This window comes from Capricornis sumatraensis, chromosome 2, assembly GCF_032405125.1.
Source record: "Capricornis sumatraensis isolate serow.1 chromosome 2, serow.2, whole genome shotgun sequence".
NCBI lineage: Eukaryota > Metazoa > Chordata > Mammalia > Artiodactyla > Bovidae > Capricornis > Capricornis sumatraensis.
In genome coordinates, this window is record NC_091070.1 from 82,940,304 (window position 1) to 82,962,959 (window position 22,656).

General features: G+C 38.1%; 1 protein-coding gene across 2 annotated transcripts in view; it reads right to left on the reverse strand.

Moving 5' to 3' along the window:
• The window catches only part of LRRC49 (leucine rich repeat containing 49), a 155,654-nt gene that overhangs the window by 83,017 nt on the left and 49,981 nt on the right, over positions 1-22,656 (reverse strand). For both annotated transcript variants that reach the window (XM_068965868.1, XM_068965867.1), the window contains exon 8: positions 15,878-15,939. In XM_068965868.1, the coding sequence (XP_068821969.1) occupies positions 15,878-15,939 (62 nt within the window). The remainder of the gene's footprint in view (positions 1-15,877; positions 15,940-22,656) is intronic.

The window sequence follows — 22,656 nt, forward strand, 5'->3', positions numbered from 1 at the left end:
TATTACCCAGCCAAACAAAGAATGAAATAATGCCATTAGTAGCAACATGGATGGATCCAGAGATCATTATACTAAGTGAAATATGTCAGACAGAGAAAGACAAATACCATATGCTATCACTTATGATACAAATGAACGTTTTTTCAAAACAAAAACAGATTCACAGAAATAGAAAACAAACTTATGGTTATCAAAGGGGAAGAGGGCAGGGGGAGGAATAAAGTAGGCGTTTGAGATTAGCAGATACTAACTACTGTACATAAAATAAACAAGGTCCTACTATATGGCACAGGGGACCGTATTCGTCCCTGTGGCTGAATAGGGAATGGAAAAGAATACATATATACACATACATATACAAACACACACATACACATATGTGTATATATATTCTTTTTCATATTCTTTTCCATTATGGGTTATTACAGGATGAATATGGGGATATATATATATATACATGAGTCATTTTGTTGTACACCAAGAACTAACACAATATACTTCAATAAAACTAAAACTATACTTCAATTAAAAAAAACCCTCAAAGAAAACATTTTGCCAGCATTATCAGGGAAGAAGTGCCCCTTACACCAAAGCTTCTTAGCTGATAAAACTGTGATACTAGGGCTGTGGGCTTTTCTACAGGCAGCGGGGGTGGTTTGTTTTATGTTTAATGTCACTTATGTCTTTGGATGTTCCCTGTCATTAGATTGGGGCTTCATTTTCCCCAGATAGGGAGGTCTCAGGTGGCTCAGTGCTAAAGAATCCACCTGCCAGTGCAGGAGTTGCAGGAGATGCCAGTTCAATCCCTGAGCAAGGAAGATCGCCGGGAGAAGGGAATGGCTGCCCACTCCAGTATTACTGCTGGGAGAAACCCATGGTCAGAGGAGCCTGGCGCGCTACAGTCCACGGGGGCACAGGTCAGATGCGACCGAGCACACACGCATGCATGCTGTCATTAGATTATCCACTTTAGGAAAAAAGTCATATAGACATCCGCTTGTCACGCCCCAAAATGCCTTATTTGATGTTTTATATAGAGAAATGCATAAACAGTGTTCTCCAGAAACCAACTGCGAAGAAACTTTAAAGTCTTTAAATGAAACAGATGGAGAAGATATTTTAATGAAATCATAAAGGATGAGAAAGAGGAGGGTCAGTTATTAGCTACCATGCTCTGGATATCCCTAAGGTGGTCCTCCATCCTAAACCCATGCAGCTATAAAAACACTCTCGGGAGGACTTCCCTGATGGTCCAGTGGTTAGAAATTCCCCTTGCAATGCAAGGGACATGGGTTCGATCCCTGGTGGGGGAACTAAGATCCCACATACCATGGAGCAACTAAGCCTGAGGTCCACAACTACAGAGTCCACGCGCTGCGACAAAAGGTCCTGTATGATGCAACGAAGATCCCACGGGCCACAGCTAAGATCCGACCCAGCCAAATAAATAAATAAATACCTGGAGAAAACACTCTCATAAGCCCGCAAGCAGGTTACTTTGGAGAATCACAAGCCAATATCCTAGAAGTGCAAAACTCCAAACTTCAAAGATAAGATCAAAGGAACTAGCCAAAAAATATTGTTAATTTGGCTTACATTATTCAGTGCTTCCCAGGAGATTCCTAAACTAAGAACTATGATCTCTAACCCGGGGTCTACAGCTGACACTGTCAACTTCTTTTTAAACCATAAGAAGGAAGTCTTGTCAACAAATAATTCCCAGAGACTATTCGACAGTTGTAAACTACTCAAGATATCTTGGAGTATATAATTAAGCCACTGCGATATCTTTTTAAGTGCCCAGGACAAACAAATCTAACTGGTTCACCTCCCTTCAAGACAGGAATCTAGAAATAACCTCCTTATTTATAGAGAATCCCAACTCCCTTACTTGGATATCAGCAAGATTTTTTGAAGGGGAGGATGCCCTGTTATTTAACCAAAGCCTGATTGTAAGTTCAGTGCCTATCAAGTTCAGGCAATAATCTTCCTTCCTCCTCAAGCAAAGTTTCACCACATCATAACAGTCATCTTTAATTCTAAAAACAAATATGGAGAAAACAAATAATTCACCCATCACACACACACACACACACACACACACACACAGACACACAATTCCTACAAGGTAAACTCTCACAGGGGGGTGTGCATACGTAAGAGGCCCAGCTTCTCTTATTTTTCTTTCAGGCCACCGGGTCTCCAGGATGGGAGTGTTTTCTTAAGCTTCATTGTTCCCAAGGAGAGAGGTCTCTGTTTTCCAGTTCTTTGGCCAGTGAGTTGAAAATCTAATCCAGGAGAGATATACTAGGAAGCCTGACTGTAGATGCATAGCTAAACTGCATTCTGCTATTTTGTACTCCATATATCCGACCACTGTATCTTTCAATTGATTCAAAACTTAGAGCAGAAGAGAAAGGGTGTGATTAACTATCACCCTTCAAACATCAAAAGTCAACAGCTTCTATAGAAACATACAATTCTTATAAATGTACTCCTAAATAATTTAACACACCTTTTAGATAACATGTACTTATCCATAGGAAACAGAAAAATGTATTTTTATTTTGAGAATGACATGATCCTGCACCCTCAGACATGGACTCAGAACGACTCTATGTAGGCATATTTGGGTATATTAAAAGCATCCCAATAATTTACTCATACATTCATAATGTTCTCTTTTCACTTTAACCCATAACTAAACCTGTGTTCTACTGTTATATCTTTCTCCAGCCAGAATTTTCTGGTTTAACTAGCTTTTTCCTCAATCTCTTCAATAAATATTTAAATACATTAAATCACAGTTTTTGAAGGAATTTCTATAGGGAGATTAAGTATGTAAAGACAGAGCATGGAGATTTCTGGACAAATAACATGATCCTGAAGTCGATTTTTACAATACATTTTTAGCTCATTTCTAAATGGCTTATTTTAAACATCAGGAAGGCTTTTGACAGCAACTGCACATCTACCAATTCAGGATTAGATTTAAGTCCCTTGTTCTTAGATTCAAAAATACAGTATTGTTAATTTAAGGGAATTTGCATCTTCTATACAATAGACAGGTTGCAAAGATTATATACAACATGATAATTTGAAAATACGGTAGAAGGAACTTGCAGTTTTGGCTATGGGGTTATCAGACTCAATTTCTCAATGTAAACAACTATAAAACTGACAAAATATTTGAAGCAAGTATTGAACAACAGACAGGATAGATGTGGTCCTTAGAGAAGAGAAACACATGAAAGCCACTTTAATCTTGCTTTCTGCCTGGAGGCACTTCTCAGATCACAGAAAGGGAAGAGGAGTCAAAAAGAGGACAGAAGTCTCACTGCATGGATCAAACAGAGGTCAGAGTTTGGGTCTGCTGGGGCTGCTGGAATTTGAGGCAGAGGGCTGGACAGTGGAGAATAAGGAGTTGTATAGGGAAGAAACTCCAAAAACATGCATAGAAATCTTGGCTGAAATTAATGTGCACCAACACAGTGTGGCTCCAGGAAGCCTAGCGAATTATAACTACTGAGGGGCCAAAAGATGAAAAGTGTACCTGTTGAGCATAGAGAGCTCAGAGACATTGGAGTTCCAACAAGACAGAGACCACGGGGAACACCCAGGCTATACGGCTGAGGTCCCAGCAATGCTATGCCTCAGGTGCTGGTTGCTCTGTATTGGGAAACAGTGCTCAGATGTTCATATTTCTGCATGGGCAAAGATAACTGCCACGTGGGCTCAAAGTGATGGCATAGACAGAGACCTCTCGGGTGACACAGAATTTTATCTCCTACAACTGTGTGTTTACATTCCAAAGGTCACTTGACCAAGAAGCCTTCCCCATCTCTGTCTGTCTGTCTGTTTCTTGTATGTGTGTGTGTGAGCAGGTATCTGTCTGTCTGTCTCTCACTCCTTTTCTGGAGGGGAACAGGTGAAGCTATACAAGCAGCTCCTACATAAGCTCCCAAACTAAAAACGTTGTATTCCACTCAAGAGCCAGAAACCCTCCACCCTGTACATGTGGGAGACAACTGCCTTCATCACATAAACCTGTGAGGAAAAATGGAACATTGGAAACCAGTGCAAAGATACTCTGCAGATAAATAATTGGTTTGCTTTTGATGGAGAAATCTTGTGTTTAGTGTCAAGGTAAAATAAATATAGATGCAAAGCTTATTACTTTACTTATAGAAAAAGATTACTTTAGACCTGCCTGAAAAAGCCTAAATATAAACCTGAACACAACCTGATTCTCCTGTACGTTAGTTCAGTCAGTCAGCTCAGTCGCTCAGTTGCGTCCGACTCTTTGCGACCCCATGAATCGCAGCACGCCAGGCCTCCCTGTTCATCACCAACTCCCAGAGTTCACTCAGACTCATGTCCATCGAGTCCGTGATGCCATCCAGCCATCTCATCCTCTGTCGTCCCCTTCTCCTCCTACCCCCAATCCCTCCCAGCATCAGAGTCTTTTCCAATGAGTCAACTCTTCGCATGAGGTGGCCAAAGTACTGGAGTTTCAGCTTTAGCATCATTCCCTCCAGAGAAATCCCAGGGCTAATCTCCTTCAGAATGGACTGGTTGGATCTCCTTGCAGTCCAAGGGACTCTCAAGAGTCTTCTCCAACACCACAGTTCAAAAGCATCAATTCTTCAGCGCTCAGCCTTCTTCACAGTCCAACTCTCACATCCATACATGACTACTGGAAAAACCATAGCCTTGACTAGATGGACCTTTGTTGGCAAAGTAATGTCTCTGCTTTTGAATATGCTATCTGGGTTGGTCATAACTTTCCTTCCAAGGAGTAAGCGTCTTTTAATTTCACGGCTGCAGTCACTATCTGCAGTGATTTTGGAGCCCCCCAAAATTAAGTCTGACACTGTTTCCCCATCTATTTTCCATGAAGCGATGGGACCAGATGCCATGATCTTAGTTTTCTGAATGTTGAGCTTTAAGCCAACTTTTTCACTCTCCTCTTTCACTTTCATCAAGAAGCTCTTTAGTTCCTCTTCACTTTCTGCCATAAGGGTGTTGTCATCTGCATATCTGAGGTTATTGATATTTCTCCCGGCAATCTTGATTCCAGCTTGTGCTTCTTCCAGTCCAGCGTTTCTCATGATGTACTCTGCATATAAGTTAAATAAGCAGGGTGACAATATACAGCATTGACGTACTCCTTTTCCTATCTGGAACCAGTCTGTTATTCCATCTCCAGTTCTAACTGTTGCTTCCTGACCTGCATACAGGTTTCTCAAGAGGCAGGTCAGGTGGTCTGGTATTCCCATCTCTTTCAGAATTTTCCACAATTTATTGTGTTCCACACACTCAAAGGCTTTGGCATAGTCAATGAAGCAGAATTAGATGGTTTTCTGGAACCCTTTTGCTTTTTCCATGATCCAGCGGATGTTGGCAATTTGATCTCTGGTTCGTCTGCCTTTTCTAAATCCAGCTTGAACATCAGGAAGTTCACGGTTCACGTATTGCTGAAGCCTGGCTTGAAGAATTTTGAGCATTACTTTACTAGCGTGTGAGATAAGTGCAATTGTGTGGTAGTTTGAGCATTCTTTGGCATTGCTTTTCTTTGGGATTGGAATGAAAACTGACCTTTTCCAGTCCTGTGGCCACTGCTGAGTTTTCCAAATTTGCTGGCATCTTGAGTGCAACACTTTCACAGCATCATCTTTCAGGATTTGAAATAGCTCAACTGGAATGCCATCACCTCCACTAGCTTTGTTCGTAGTGATGCTTTCTAAGGCCCACTTGACTTCACATTCCAGGATGTCTGGCTTTAGGTGAGTGGTCACACCATCATGATTATCTTGGTCGTGAAGATCTTTTTTGTACAGTTCTTCTGTGTATTCTTGCCACCTCTTCTTAATATCTTCTGCTTCTGTTAGGTCCATATCATTTCTGTTCCTTATCAAGCCCGTCTTTGCATGAAATGTTCCCTTGGTGTCTCTAATTTTCTTGAAGAGATCTCTAGTCTTTCCCATTCTGTTGCTTTCCCCAAATTTTTTGCATTGATCGCTGAGGAAGGCTTTCTTATCTCTTCTTGCTATTCTTCAGAACTCTGCATTCAGATGCTTCTATCTTTCCTTTTCTCCTTTGCTTTTCACCTCTCTTCTTTTCACAGCTATTTGTAAGGCCTCCTCAGACAGCCATTTTGGTTTTTGCAATTCTTTTCCATAGGGATGGTCTTAATCCCTGTCTCCTGTACAATGTCATGAACCTCATTCTATAGTTTATCAGGCACTCTGTCTAGCAGATCTAGTCCCTTAAATCTATTTCTCACTTCCACTGTATAATCATAAGGGATTTGATTTAGGTCATACCTGAATGGTCTAGTGGTTTTCCCTACTTTCTTCAATTTCAGTCTGAATTTGGCAATAAGGAGTTCATGATCTGAGCCACAGTCAGCTCCTGGTCTTGTTTTTGTTGACTGTATAGAGCCTCTCCATCTTTGGCTGCAAGGAATATAATCAGTCTGATTTCGGTGTTGACCATCTGGTGATGTCCATGTGTAGAGTCTTCTCTTGTGTTGTTGGAAGAGGGTGTTTGCTATGACCAGTGCATTTTCTTGGCAAAACTCTATTAGTCTTTGCCCTGCTTCATTCCGTATTCCAAGGCCAAATTTGCCTGTTACGCCAGGTGTTTCTTGACTTCCTACTTTTGCAATCCAGTCCCCTATAATGAAAAGGACATCTTTTTGGGGTGTGAGTTCTAAAAGGTCTTGTAGGTCTTCACAGAACCGTTCAACTTCAACTTCTTCAGGGTTACTGGTTGGGGCATAGACTTGGATTACTGTGATATTGAATGGTTTGCCTTGGAAATGAACAGAGATCATTCTATCATTTTTGAGACTGCATTCGAGTACTGCATTTCGGACTCTTTTGTTGACCATGATGGCTACCCCATTTCTTCTGAGGGATTCCTGCCTGCAGTAGGAGATACAATGGTCATCTGAGTTAAATTCACCCATTCCAGTCCATTTTAGTTTGCTGATTCCTAGAATGTCGACATTCACTCTTGCCGTCTCCTGTTTTACCACTTCCAATTTTCCTTGATTCATGTATGTTAACTACTTTTAAAACAAAATTCAACAACTTTCAAATTAAGACAACAAAACACAGATTCTCAACAATGTAATATTCACTATGCCAGGAATGTAATAAAAAATTGCCAGACATGAGAAAGCAAAAAAAACTCAATATATGTATCAAAAAGGAAAAACAAGTCAGTATAAAAGCCTCAGAGATGACACAGCTGTTGGAATACTGGAATTAGTAGACAAGGACTTTAAAATGACTATTTTACATATATTTATAAATAAGAGGCCTATCTTATCTTTGTGTTACATAATTCAGAAACTGCCTGAAACAGTCTTAGTTTTTCTTCAAAACAACACTGAATCTACTCAAATATTCAAAAAGTAACTGCTAAAATCTTAAGTCACTGAGGAAAGCTTTTAGTCTGGAAGATATCTGTTACAGTTGTTTCTAATAATCCAATAAAATAATCCATAAAATAATCAATAATCAATAAAATAATCCATAAAATAATTTTAATTTGCCTTCCTTGTTTTAATTACTTTTTATTATTTTATATTCCAGGGGATAGCCATGGTGAATTAGCTGCAAACTGGGTCCTTAGACAACCAAACAAGATGACATGCTGAAAAGGGCTATTAAAAATTATCTATGAATATTGAAGAACATCACCTTTAAACTTTGGTTTCTTTTTTTCATTAATTAAAAGAACAATAATTACATGCCTACCATGTGACAGATAATAACTGACACTATTCTCTGGTGGCTCAGACGGTAAAGCGTCTGCCTGCAATGCGGGAGACCCAGGTTCGATTCCTGGGTTGGGAAGATCCCCTGGAGAAGGAAAGGGCAACCCATTCCAGCACTCTTGCCTGGAAAAATCCCATGGACGGAGGAGCCTGATAGGCTACAGTCCATGGGGTCGCAGAGTCGGACATGACTGAGCGAATTACCCTTACCCCTGTATAATTAAGTTATAACTGGGCATACATCAAAATAGATATTACAGAACTCAAAGAGGTATGGTATAGATAATAGAAAAAGAAAATAATTCTTCTAGTTTGGGGTTTGTATTTAATTATAAAGGATGAACAAAAGTTACTTCAGAAGATCAAATTTGAAAGTTCTGCAGTTAGGAGTATATACTTGGGGTTTTGGCATGATTAATTTTGACCTTGCTTTTCTCATAAAATTAACTGGTTTGTTCATTCCTTTCAATATCTGCTCACCTCTGCTTTATTTTCATATTTTTAAACAACAGAAATTTACTATCACACAGTTCTGGAGACTAGAAGTCTGAAAGCAAGGCGATGGTAGTGTTGTTTTCTGAGGGCTGTGGAGGCAGAATCTGTTCTAGGCCTTTCTTCTTGGCTTGTAGATAGCTGTCCTTATGTTCACAAGACAGTCCCCCTGTGTGTGTGTGTGTGTGCTCAGTCAGGTCTGACTCTTTGCAACCACATGGACTGTAGCCTGCCCAGGCTCCTCTGTCCATGGGATTCTCCAGGAAAGAATACTGGACTGAGTAGCCATTCCCTTCTCTGGGGGATCTTCCCAACCCAGGGACAGAACATGGGTCTCCTGCATTGCGAGTGGATTCTTTACTGTCTGAGCTACCATGGAAGTCCCTGTATACCTGCCTCCAAATTTCATCTTTTTTATAAGAATATCAGTCTTACTAGATTAGAGCCCACTTTAATGTCTTCCTTTTAACTTCACTACCTCTGTAAAGACCATATTTTCAAATAAGGTTGGTTACATACTGAGGTACCATGGGTTAAGAGATCAACATAGCAATTTAGGTTGGGGTGGGGTAGGGTGGGGAGGTGGAATGGACATAAAACAGATATGTAAACATTTTTGTTTCAAATTTGTACATCTCTTTTCATGAAAACCAAAACACTTTGCTGTACACCTACAACTAATACAACATTATAAATCAACTGTACTTCAATTAAAACAAAACAAGATAAGATGAAGATAAGAAGGGAATGTTACAGTCACTTACCTTTGTTTTAAATGTTTATGTTCACTGTATTTGACACTGTTGTTGCAAAATACTTCAAACACTTTTTGGAAGTATTTTCTACAAGTTATAAGGAATAGCACCAGGAGAAGTTACTTAATATACTTTATTTCTAAATGCATTTTGGATTTACTCTACTTATACTTTGAATTTGTAGACCAAAACAAAACAGAAATCATAAAACACACTGATCTCAATTTACCATAATTGTGCTTCTCAACCTAGAAACAATCACCCAATATAACATACAATCATGAGTAATTTTATGACCAAAATTCCCCCTTAGCAATATGTACCAAAAATGTCCACAACTTCTAGAACCTTCACATTAGCAAAACCCAAAAGGGCCTTTGACACATCAATACATTAAAATGTTAATTTACTGCCATGAATAGCTATCAGCCTCTCAACTATGTAAGTGTGAACCCAGTATGAGACTAGGTGTGCAAAACAGCCTGCTCACCGTGTCTTAGTTTAATTTTAGTTTAAGAATCCTTCCTTTTAGAAAAACTCACACATACACACATTGAATAAATTAGTCTACCACAAAGGAAAATGAAACCTTATGATTATAATAAGAATTATCTGGGGACTTCCCTGGTAGTCCATGCTCTCAAAATTGAGACTCCACAGTGTTTTCTAAATTTTTTAAACCCAATTCATGGTGAGAAATATATTTACATTGTAATCCAGTTCCCAAATATCTATAGCAAAATAACATTCATACACAAACACATACAAATGTATACATAGATACATCCATATATACTAAAACTGCAAACTTCTCATGAGACAGTGTTCACCCTTACAATGTGTGAGAAACTCTTGACATTTTCTATTCTGCTTTTATGTTTCCAGTCTTGAACTAAAATTGACTAGGATTCTTGTATGGGTTTTGACTCAAAGTCTGGAAAGCACAGATCAGTGGTATTTTTAAATCAGCTGCACAACTTGCTAAACATACAAATTCCTGAGCCCCATCTAAAACTTTTGAATTAGAATCCATGGAGGATGGATCCCCATGCAGTGCATTTTAGCAGGCTCTCCAGATGATCCTTAAGCATATTAAAGTTTGAGAACCCTTGAGATCTATAGGATCATCAGGTGTTATTCAGACAAAGAGAGGTAGAAAAAAATATTATTGTCAGAGGCCATAGTAAATGCAAAGACTAAATGGGCAAGGGAGAGCATGCTTATGTTTAAGGAAGTTCAGTGGAACAAGGCAAGTTCATACGGCTCTATGGGAAAACAATGTGGATGAAGAGGTAGGCATGGTTCATTCTGGCATCTGCCTCTCCTAGTTAGTTCCATGCCACCTAAAGAATAATATATAAGTATACATTCTTAAAAGGGAAGGAAACTTACACATGCTACAACATGGATGAACTTGCAGCCATGAAGCTAAATGATGCTTGCTCTTTGGAAGGAAAGCTATGACAAATCTAGATAGCATATTGAAAAGCAAAGACATCACTTTGGAGACAAAAGTCCATACAGTCAAAGCTATGGTTTTTCCAGTAGTCATGTACGGATGTGAAAGTTGGACCATAAAGAAGGCTATGCACTGTAGAATTGATGCTTTCGAATTGTGGTGCTGGAGAAGACTCTCAAAAGTCCCTTGGACTGTAAGGAGATCAAACCAGTCAATCCTAAAGGAGATCAGTCCTGAATATTCATTGGAAGGACTGATGCTGAAGCTGAAGCTTCAATAATTTGGCCATCTGATGCAAAGAACTGACTCATTGGAAAAGACTCTGATTCTGGGAAAGATCGAAGGCAGGAAGAGAACGGGACAAGAGAAGAAGAGATGGTTGGATGGCATCACCGACTCAATGGACATGAATTTGAACAGACTCCAGGCGATAGTGAAGTACAGGGCAGTCTGGCGTGCTGCAGTCCACGGGGGTCACAAAGAGTCCAACACGACTTAAGAGACTGAACTGCAACAACATGGATGAACTTTGAGGACATCGTGCAAAGTGACATGAGCCAATCACAAAAAGACAAATATTGCATGGTTCCACATTCATGACATAACTAGAGTAGTCAAAAATTCAGAGACAGAAAGTGGAATGGTGGTTGCCAGGGCCTTGGAGAGGGAGACCGGTTGTTTAATGGGTATAACATTTCAGTTTTGCCAGATGAAAAGAGTTCTGTGCAACAGAAGACTGACTGCACAAGGGTGTAAATGTATTTATTAACACCATTTCATTGTGTGCTTTAAAATGGTTAAGATGGTACTTTTATGAGTATTTTACCACCATTTAAAAAATAATACATGAGACTAAGAGTCCTGAGTTGACACTTGACCTTGACTAGTATTTGACTCTTTTCCCAGGGATACTAATGTCTCCTTATTTCTGGGAGCAATAGTAACCATTCCTTTTTAAGCAAGGAAAACACTCAAATTATAAATGTGTCTTCTTTTTTTTTTTTTTTTAAAGAAAAAAGCTTGTTAAAACTTTCTACATTGGAGAATGAAACAGACAGGAAAGAATCAATTATACCTTAACCTTGTAATGAAGACTAGAGCTCTGCACAGCCTCAGTGGAAAGGAGATGAAACACCCTGGGTTTTGCCTACAGATCATAAACTACCTCTGGATGGTAGTACATATCTATCCCTGACAAATACTTTTGTCTAGAAGCTTTTTCATGTGAAGGGAAATTTTATATAAAATAGTAATCTGTTAGTTAACAAATTTTCTTATTTGGGGGTGCCATAACTCAATGGTTCCCAGATCTAGCATCAAGCCGAACATCAGAATTCTCTGAGAAGCCTTAAAAAAATACAGATCCTTGGCCCTACTCCAGATTTACTGGAGCAGGTTACCCAGCAGTGAACTTAAGGCCTATGTGTTTTAAAAGCTGCCAAGGATATTTTTACGGGTGGCCTTTGGGGGGCAAATCACTCAAAGTAAGGACAGCTATGACAATGGCTGCTTGGTGTGTGATCTGACCTCTCTCTACCCTCTCAAAACCTCTTTGAAATGACTGAATATAAAAGTACAAAAATATCCTTAGCAATACTAGAACACCAGAAAAAGTTCTATCAGCAGACCAGAGCACTAAGGAATTTCTGGAAGATATAAAGCAGATGGAATCAGTAAAACCCCAAATTGCTAGAGCCTGAAATGAAGAGTATGAAGAGTTAAGAAAATGTTACTGGCAGAACTTCAGAATACTCCCCAGAATCAGAGAGAGAAAGTGTGGCCAGCAGATGTGGGTCAGCTGTCCAGTAACTACTGGAGGGTTTGGTAGCAATTTGCTAGCCTCCTACCCTCAAAAAGGCTGACTCCTGAATTGTCCTCAGGTTGAAAATGGTGAGGGAAGAAGGGCTGTGCTTTGGGTAAGTGCATCTGGCCCAAGATGTAAAAGGAGCCCCCATTCTCAGAAGGCGAGTTTCTTGTGAACATCATAAAGCAAAGTCCAACTGGTTGGATAGCCTTCCTCCTCCCTCCTACATCCTCCACAGACAGAGATCTTATAACTTGCATTCACAGCGACATTTCTAAATTATGCTAAGGAAACAAATTCATATAGATCCTCATATACAAACAAGAACAAAAAATCACAGAACAAATGAATGGATGAAAGAAAGTATTTTTGTTTAATTTAAAGAACACGTGTAGGTAATGGAGAAAAATAAATTCTAGAAATTAAAAAAAAAACTTTACCTCATTCATAAAACAAGAATAAGCCATTAGAGGGACTTCCCTGGTGGTCCAATGGCTAAGACTCTGTGCTCCCAGTGCAGGGGACCAAGGTTTGATCCCTGTTGAGGGAAGTAGATCCCACATCCTGCAACTAACAAGATTCTACATGTGGCAATGAAGATCCCACATGCCACAACTAAGACCTAATACAGGCAAATAAATAAATAATTTTTTAAAAAGAATAAGCCATTACAAAAAATGCAGACTACTTGGAAATTAAGATCATGAGAGCCAAGACAAAGAAAACAAATCAAGCAGACAATAGCACCTCAAAAGAGCTGAATAATGGAACGAACATGCCTGAAGAACGAACTAGACACAGCCGATTCTCTTGATTAGCCACAGAATATTTCCTTCAAGGTGAGCATTGCAAAGTGTACTTTGGCAGGTCCCTCCAGCATTCCGTGGGCTGGAGGAAGACCTGGAGCTAGTTAGGAGGAGAAGGGGGCAAGCATCTCACTGCAGGTTCCCAGAGGGTGGGCCTAGTGAGTCCACTCTGAGACTTCTACATCTACTTCGCCTAGGTTGTACCCTTACCTGGAATGTCCAAGGACTATTCACTTTACTGAGGTCTAGGGACCATCTCCCTCTGGGAAGTTTTCCTTAACTTCTCTTCTCTACACTGATTTACATTTTCTAGTATATCTGCATTTGACCACAACTAAGTTTAACTCACTGTATTATAATTACCTATTTGTGTTTCTGTCTTCCTCATGCTCTGAGGGATATTTTAACCAGAGGCATCACTTTTATTCAGATACACAGACGTGGATATGTCATTCATTCTCTTAATATATCTTGTATGCCTACCAGAAGAACTAAATGCCTGTTCTAATATCTACAGGAAAACATACAAAAATGGTCCTGTCTACCAAGGCCATAGTCAACCCATCATTAAATATAGGTACCTATTTACCCCAAGTTGGAGCTCTCTAAATTCAGTTAGGGTGCTATAACATTCTGGAACTTTCTGAATTTCCACCAGGTAATAGTTTATGCAAATGGGCCTCTAAGAATCCAACAACTTGGTCAAAATCTAGGAAGCCTTACTACTTCAACAGTCAGTACATTTTTGTCTCCCCAAAATGGATACACTGTTGGATATTTCACTTGCTGGATGATATTTTAAAGTTATCCAGAGAAAGTCCTAAAAGGTACTTTCACCTTTATACTGCTATTTCTGCTCTTCCTGTATGTTACTCCTTGACCACTGAATTGAAAGTTATGCAACTCTGTCATGCCAGGACTATAGCAGGATATGAAAGGACACCACAATTAACACTACAGATCATCTACCATCCCAGTCAACTGAAATATTTGTGTCTTGAATAAAACTCGTGGAAATGTGAAAAGGGCTTGCACTTTCCAATTCCTCCTGTCCCCTGCCCAAGAGCCAATATATTCTCTATACCATCTGTTGGATTACATGCATCAACAGGAACAAAACAGAAAATAGAAAATGTACTTGACCTCAAAAGCAGGTCATCTGGAAATATTAGAGAAAGGTAAAGAGCTAAGCCTTTGCAGAAACACACAAAAAGCAATCAGTAAGAATACGAAAACCCTTCATTCTATCTCAATTTCTCAATAAGTCCCACTTTTAATAGAAAGTCATAAGTATTAATCCCATTAATCACATATTTATTTCATTGAGTAGATAAAACTTCTTTTCAGTTTGGGAAGAAAATTCCCTAAATACAGACATTTAAGATCAACTCCCTATAGATCTAGGAGTTTAGAAGTTGAGGTATCCTGAGGAAGTGGGCATGTCATAACCCCCATACACCCAAATTTATATCTCTTTTTAAATTACTCCCCATAAACAAGACAAGAGCAAAAGTAATAAGTTCCACCACAGGTTGGGGGAAGCTAAGGGTTTGCTGCACCTTCAGCAGCTAATATTGTGAGACATGAGAAAAAACACATTTTAAAAACGAGACACTATCTTCTCAAAACAATTGTTAATGGTCTTTAGGTAGAAACTCCTTAAAGAAAATTGAGTGTTCCTTCTATTGCCATTAAAAATAAATTCTACTCTTCCAACAAGATGGGGAGGCAGCTGGAACAGGAGTCAACATAAACTGAAGAGCACATTAAAAGTATTTCAGAAACTTAGTATTTTCACACAAAGAAAAAAAAGGAAATGATTTAAGGGTATTTTCTTTGAAATAATGCCTATATGCAAAATTCACCATCTAGACTTAACCGCTACCTTTTAGAGATATAGTACAGGGATGGGGGCTAACATAGGGAAAAGGTAGAAACAGAAATTGTGCAAAAGCTCAACTGGTTTTTAATAGTCAGAAGCATAGACCTAGAACTCAGGAAGAGAGATGTTCTCAATTCTTTTATACTTAGTTCTTATCCTTCTATAAAAGTACATTCAGAGAACAGTCTTGAAGTGAAACTAAAGAACTGAGGGGCAAGGGAGAAGAGAAGAAGGAGAGAGTCAGGGAAGGGTGGCTACTCATTCTGCCCTGAAAAGTCTGACTGCCTGTCTCAGCTTCAGTTCTGAAATCTCCCACATTGACACTGAATGAGACATCATCACAACAGAAAGGATGATATGTTTCAAATATTTATAAAACAACATTTATACATTTATATATTCTAATACACAGTGTTTAGCTGCATTAGTTCTCCAAGTAGGGATACCAAGTTAGAAGTTACGGCCTAATTAGCAAGTGGATTAGTGACAAGTATAACCTGCTATATCAAAATTGCTCAGTAGATTGTAGATGATAATTTATGAAAGAAATTCAAATTCAACTGATTAGTGCAGTAAGTGTCAAACAAAGGACAGCAGAATATATGTTGACATTTCCACATACATGTTTTACAAAGGAGCAACTCTAAACTATAACTATAAAGAGCACATACTATACTAAACCAGTCATCACTTTAGCATCAGAAGCGCTAATAAACACAAGAGCTTTGTTTTTCCACAGAGAACTTTGTCACAGATGGCCCTGTCATTTCCCAGTTGAAAATCTTACATGTCATTAGAAATACTCCAAAGTATTTACAATCTTAATTTAAAGCATTAGAACCCACACGATCAAATTATTAATACATGACAAGTTGGGAGTTTCCACTTACGTAGCTATATTGTTGAAGCTGAGAAACAGACGTTGGAGGCAGGGCAAATTATCCACATCTCTCTAGAAGGAAACAGAAAGCAAAAATCTATCAGCTGAAAGGAAAAAAATATATATATATTATAAAATGTCTTCTTGTTCAGCTGTTGAACTACATAGTCATTGCTAGTTACTGCAACCTTACTAGACCACTGAATGCTACTAGGCATTGAGCTCCATTCTTCTCCACTGCAGATTAAATGGGAGGGTTTTAGTACATCCGCAGAACAAGCTGCACCACTCGCAAGGTAAAAAGCACTGAGGAGAACAGAGGGAGATGCTGCTGCTGCTGCTAGCCTCTTCAAGCATGCTTTTGGGAAAGGAGCCAAAATGCTACTTCAGCCTTTCAACTGTAGCACAAATACAGTATGATCAAACATTTGTTAAAAATCACTTGGAAAAGAATCTGTTCAAACACTTTAAATTTTAAATTTATGCAATCAGCTTTCCAAACAGTACTGAGAATTTCAGAGCCATTCACCTCACTATTCTCAAACCCACAGAAATGCACCACTCAGTTGCAGATGAATCAATACACTGACAATGCCCCCATAATGCTCAAAGTAGATCATCATCACTGTCAATGAAGGGTACTGGAAGGGCAATTTCCAATCTAAGCAAGAATCCAAGGTTCTTACAATTGGAAATCGATGCTGTTCTGTTTAGGTGCAGCACCCCTGAGCAAAACACTGCTGTTTAAATACAGTTACCATCAGCAAATATTGAAATGTTTTGGCCCAAATGATTTTTTACTAATTTTATTAAAAGACACAAACCTCTTGAAAAGTCTGACATATTCTGGAATATCAGAATCTTAAGAGGAAGCTTAGTAATTACCTAGTCCATAATCTCATTGTTCATATGAGAAAAAAAGCGGTTGAGGTTGTGGCAGGGGCAGCGTGGGAGAGGGGTGGAAAGGTGACCAGGAAACATACTGTCACACACACAGAAGCCAAAGTAGGCCAAGATTCCAGGTATCCTGACTTCAGTGCTCTGCTCTGTACAATACTACACACACGGGTACTTCTAATATTAAATATTTTTCACTTTTATTGTTTATAATAATTTCTAGTTATATCCAACTGAATGATGCTAATATAAAAATGTACATTTTACATAAATTGTGACCAATATTTAAACCCAATCAAAACTTGTCTTACTCTTTCCATAAGTCATCATCTTTCTTCCTCCCCCTCTTTCCTTCCTCCCTTTTAAAACTACCATTTCCAAGACCAAATAAAAATGTAGGCCATGCATCAAAATTACAGACAAGTTCGGCTTTTCCGAAAAGTCATTTATTTATTTTTAAAAACTTGTTATACAAAGAAAATATAAAAGTGATAGAACTGTGGCAGAGCCACGTCTCATTGATTTTTTAGAGGACATAGGAGCAATGAATCTGGCTGAAGACATTTTCCCATATAGTTTCCAGGGCTGTAATTTCCAAAAGAAAAGGATAGCTTGCTTCCTATCCGGTCTCCGGAAGTTTAGAGTTACAGTCAGATTGAAAGCCTGTCTGAGGAATCTCTTCTCTTAAATTCTTCCTGGAATCTAAGGGAGATATTTCTGGGCATAAGCATTGTTTGCTGACATCTAACTGGGAGAAAACTGAGAAGCAGTAGCCTGAATCTCCTTTGAATCAAGGCATCTTTAAAAAAAACAAGTACATCTGCTTTTTTTCTGTGCAATCACTCTCACAAACATGGAGAACGTTCCTAAAGCACACTGGGCTTCTCTAAGGAGTAGGCAAGTATAAATCCCACAAAGTGACAGTACAAAAAGGGCAAGGATTCTCTGTATGCCCAAGGAAAGAGGCATTATGACAGGAAGCAGAATGGCTATGGTGGGCACACTAAACCAATTTTCCAGAAAAAGACTAAAACTACTACAAGACTGTACTGAGGCTTGAATACACTGAGCCTAACTGCAGATTTAAGAGAATGCTGGCTATTATGAGATGCAAGCATTTTGAACTGAGAGGAGATAAGAGGAGAAAGAGAAAGTGATCCAGTTCTGAACTTCATATTTTGTTTTATTATGAGGACAATAAAAATTGGAGATTGTTTGCTTCATTTAGTTGCAATTGGTTTTTGGAAGGGAAATAAACTAGTGCCATCAATTTTTTAAGAACCACCATCAAAGACTACAGACACACAGACACACCTTTCAAGACAGTTTTTCTATTATTAAAATATAAACTCAAATTACATCAGGTTATAAATTGTGAGAAAAGGGTTTTTTAAGTTTATTTGATTATAATGTTTTATATTTATTTTCATTTAAGAAGCAAAATTTTACCAGAAGTTTTTTATCAAATTTTCAAAATTATTAACTCTCATCTGATAGAGGTATAAAAAGTATTCACAAGTTGAAAAATTAAAACTCAGAATTCAACAACATATACCCCAAAATCATTTCAGGAGATAGCCTTTCCAAAACTTTAAAAAGCAAAATAATTACCCACAATCATTGTTGTTGTTCCAAACTTCATTCCTATAAGAAAATTATAACTTTAATTTTTCTAGCAACTCTAAGATATACTCTGTAATGAATTTCTAGCATTATAATAGACAAAAAGAAATATTCTATTTATATCAATTATCTATGCATGAGTTTTTTACAGAAGAAAAAAAAGACTGCTGAAAGTTACCAGAAGATGGTTGCTCTAATATGAGAGTGAACTAAAGATGTAGATACATGAGATCCAGGAAGTCGATTCACTATTGGAGAAAGACAAGAGAAACTCAAGGATGTCACCTCCACAGCAGGCCTAAGGGCAACCAATCTACATTAGAGACAGAGGAAAAGGGCTAGAAAGGGTATCTTCAAAGACAGAAAATGAAACAGAGAGATTACTTGAGATCTTTGCCCATATAGAGAAGAATTTTAGAGTTCTGTTGGGATTAATGGAGAGTGTTCTGCAATTAATGGAGAAGTGAGACAGTAATTAACGCCAGAGAAAACCAAAGTTTAGTATCATGGTCCAACATTCACTTTGAAAAGCTTATCTTGTTCTGCCAGACAATCCTAACCTGAAAATCTGAAATCTGTTAGTTGCTCAGTTGTGTCCGATTCTTTGCAACCCCATGGACTGTAGCCCACCAGGCTTCTCTGTCCACAGAATTTTCTAGGCAAGAATACTAGAGTGGGTTGCCATTTCCTTCACCAGGGAATCTTCCCAACCCAGGGACTGAACCTGGGTCTCCTGCACGGCATGCAGATTGTTTACCATCCGAGCCACCAGGGGGTAACCTATTATGTTATAAATTCATCAGTCTGAAGCCAGTGCACTGAAAGACCCACCTTAAACAAGATCCCCAAGAAATCTCAAAAATACATATTGTGACTTGGTTCTTAAAATATGACTAAGACTGTGTCAAGAAAATGTGCTCTTCCTTTCAGGAAGTAATAATCTCAACTGTTCTTTATCAGCAGGTTGTTCTGGTGTTACATTCTTCGGGAAGCCAGCACTCAACAATCTGCATATAATTATTTTGGAATAATGAGAAAAGTTAAAATAAGGGGTTACAGATAATTAAAGAAAGCTAAATCCTTATAACGTTAAGAAAATGTCAGCATATTTATTTCACTGTGAGGTGTCAAATCCTCCCAGAAATTCTTCTCTGGAGGTAACTATTTCACAGGCACTGAAACTATTCCAAAGAGGCAATAACATACCTAGGATAAGAAAAAGAAGATGAAATATTTACATATAGGGGAATATTTACAGTTCATCTGTTAACCTCTTAATATCAAATTTATTATATTTAACAAAACACACTTCTGGGAATCACATTCAAAATATGTTTTGAAGTTAAGACACAAAACCATTTTACAGATTTTTAAAATATATTCTTCAAAAATAGACTTTAAAAATTATTTACTATATGGTTATTGAGAAGAATACAATTCTTTATTTTTCAAGAGAATAATGACCTGCCAATTTAGAAGCATGTTTGTCCTACCCAGCTCAGATGCTGTTTTCCATATTCCTAAACTTCACAAAAGGACTAAATGATTCAGCAATTTGACCCTGTGTAGAAAGAACATCTATTACTGGAGCTATTTTTAGAGCAGCCTCCTGCAGGGGAATAAGGAAAAAGGGTGAAGAGACAGAGGCTTTGGCACACAGCAAAGAGAACAAAGATGACTGTAATAAAATCACAACAGCTCTCGTTTTGTTACCTATTCTGTTACACAAAAAAGTCAGTGTTAAAATATGTAGGAGTAATTATCTTCATGTTGAGAACTAAAACAAAGCACTGAATAAGCTTGAAAAAAAAAACAAAGAAAAAAGTGTTCCTTTTTATAAAAAGGCTTATAAATTCTAAAATTACTTACTATAGCCATCACTGTGATACAGACACATATTATATGAGGAATAATATGTGTAAGCCGTCATATCAACAACTCAAATCATCTTTTTATATACCATGAAAAAAAGTTTGTTACCTGCCTCTATTATCCAAAAGCAGTAATATCCATACCTACTTTTTACATTTATTTATGACATATTACCTGGCAATTATCAGTCAGTCTAGCTGCAAGCTGCTCTTTCAGTCTGATTTATTTCTATACACTGTTGTAATCCCCTGAAAATAAAAAGGAACTGAAAACCAGACTAATAAGCAGGAAATGACACTCTGACTACAGAGATTTCCAGTCTTTATAATCTAAGAGAGCTAGATATAACCACTATGAGGAGAAATAGAAAAAGCCTCAATTTCGCAATCACAGGCCTTTCTACACTTGAATTTCTAGTTCAAATTTACATCACATACATGATCTAACAAAAAAGAGTTAGATGCTCAGTTGCGTCTGATTCTTTGTGACCCCATGGACTGTAGCCCACCAGGGTCCTCTGTCCATGGAATTCTCCATGCAAGAATACTGGAATGGGTAGCCATTAACTTCTCTGGAGATGTTCCAGACAAGGGATCAAATCCAGCTCTCTTGCACTGCAGGCAAATTTTTTACCATTTGAGGCACCAGGGAAACCCAAGACTCCTCATAAAAAATGGTCCCTGCCATTCTTACCCTTACCACTACAGGAAAAACTCACTAGAAAGACATAAACTCAAATCAGACTTTACAGCGTGTGTGTGTGCACGTGTGCACACACGCGCATGCACACATGCACGTGCATGCTCAGTCGCTCTGTTGCTCAGTGGGTGCCTTAGTCTTTGCAGCCCCATGGACAGTAGACTGCCAGGCTGCTCACTCCATGGAATTTTCCAGGCAACATATTGGAGTGGGTTGTCATGTCCTACTCCAGGTGACCATTCGAATCCAGGGATCAAACCAGTGTCTCCTGCATCTCCTGTGTTGGCAGGTGGTTCTTTACCAGTAGCACTACCTGGGAAGCCCTTACAGCATTCTGACAATTGCAGATGATTAATGAAAAACACTGCTCTAAGCAAGAGTAAGCATAAATTTTACGGAATAAATGTAGAATTACCAAAAAACTAAGAAAATATAATAACTTGATAAAGACTATGAAATAGCTATGTTTAAAATTATTAGATAAATAAAATGAATCAAAACATGAGAAAAAATATGTTACAAAGATATTAGAGTATTTATTTTTTAAAAATCCATGCAGAACTTCTAGAAAGTTCTGGTCATTATTAAAAATTCATTGGATGGACTGAAAATCAGATTAGACAAAACTAAAGACAAGGTTAGTGAACTGGAAGAAACATTAAAGAAATAAAAATCACACACAAATGTAGCAGAGAAAAGTAAGAATGATGGAAATATTTTAAGGAACAAAGAATAGAACAAGAAGGCCCATACCATGTCTAACAGGTGCTGAAGAAGCAGAAAGTGGAAGAGATCAATACTTGAAATATAAAGCCTCAGAATATTCCTGCTCCCATAATTAGTCAAAGAAATGAATCCACAGATTCATAAAACATAGATATTGGGTATGTTAATAAAATTATCATATTTAATCAAATCTAAGATATCATCTGATGATTATTTTATGTAGCACCTGGTGAAAATAAACTTATGATTAACCAATATAATATCACTTTGAATTTTTATTTCATTATTACCAAAAAAGTTCTTTTAATTTACTTAACCATATTTTTTAAAACCAAATATCATTTCTTTACACATAAAAATTAGGCAAAATAAAATTCTTAAATTAATGATCTCCCCAAATATCTCCATGTATAAAGCTAGAATAATTAGACAGTACAGTCTTGGCATAATGGTAGACAAATAGATGGAACAGAAGAGAAGGTTCACAGAAAGACTCATTGACTATAACTCAATTTTGAAAAAGAAAGCAGGTTAATTAAATAGTGGAAAATAAGTCCATTTGAATAACGGTGATGGAGAAAACAGACATTTCTATTTGGGAAAAATGAATCATGACCCCTACATCTCACACCATGTGTGTGTGTGTGTGAGTGTGTGTGTGTAGTTACTCAGTTGCATCCGACTCTCTGTGACCCCATGGACTATAACCCACCAGGCTCTTCTGTCCATGGGATTTCCCAAGCAAGAATACCTGAGTGGGCTGCCATCTCACACCATACACAAAACTTAATTAAAGTGGATCACAGAGGGGTGGTCCTAAGATGATGGAGGAATAGGACGGGGAGACCACTTTCTCCCCCACAAATTCATCAAAAGAACATTTCAACGCTGAGTAAATTCTACAAAACAACTTCTGAATGCTAGCAGAGAACATCAGGCATCCAGAAAAGCAGATCATTGTCTTCAAAAACA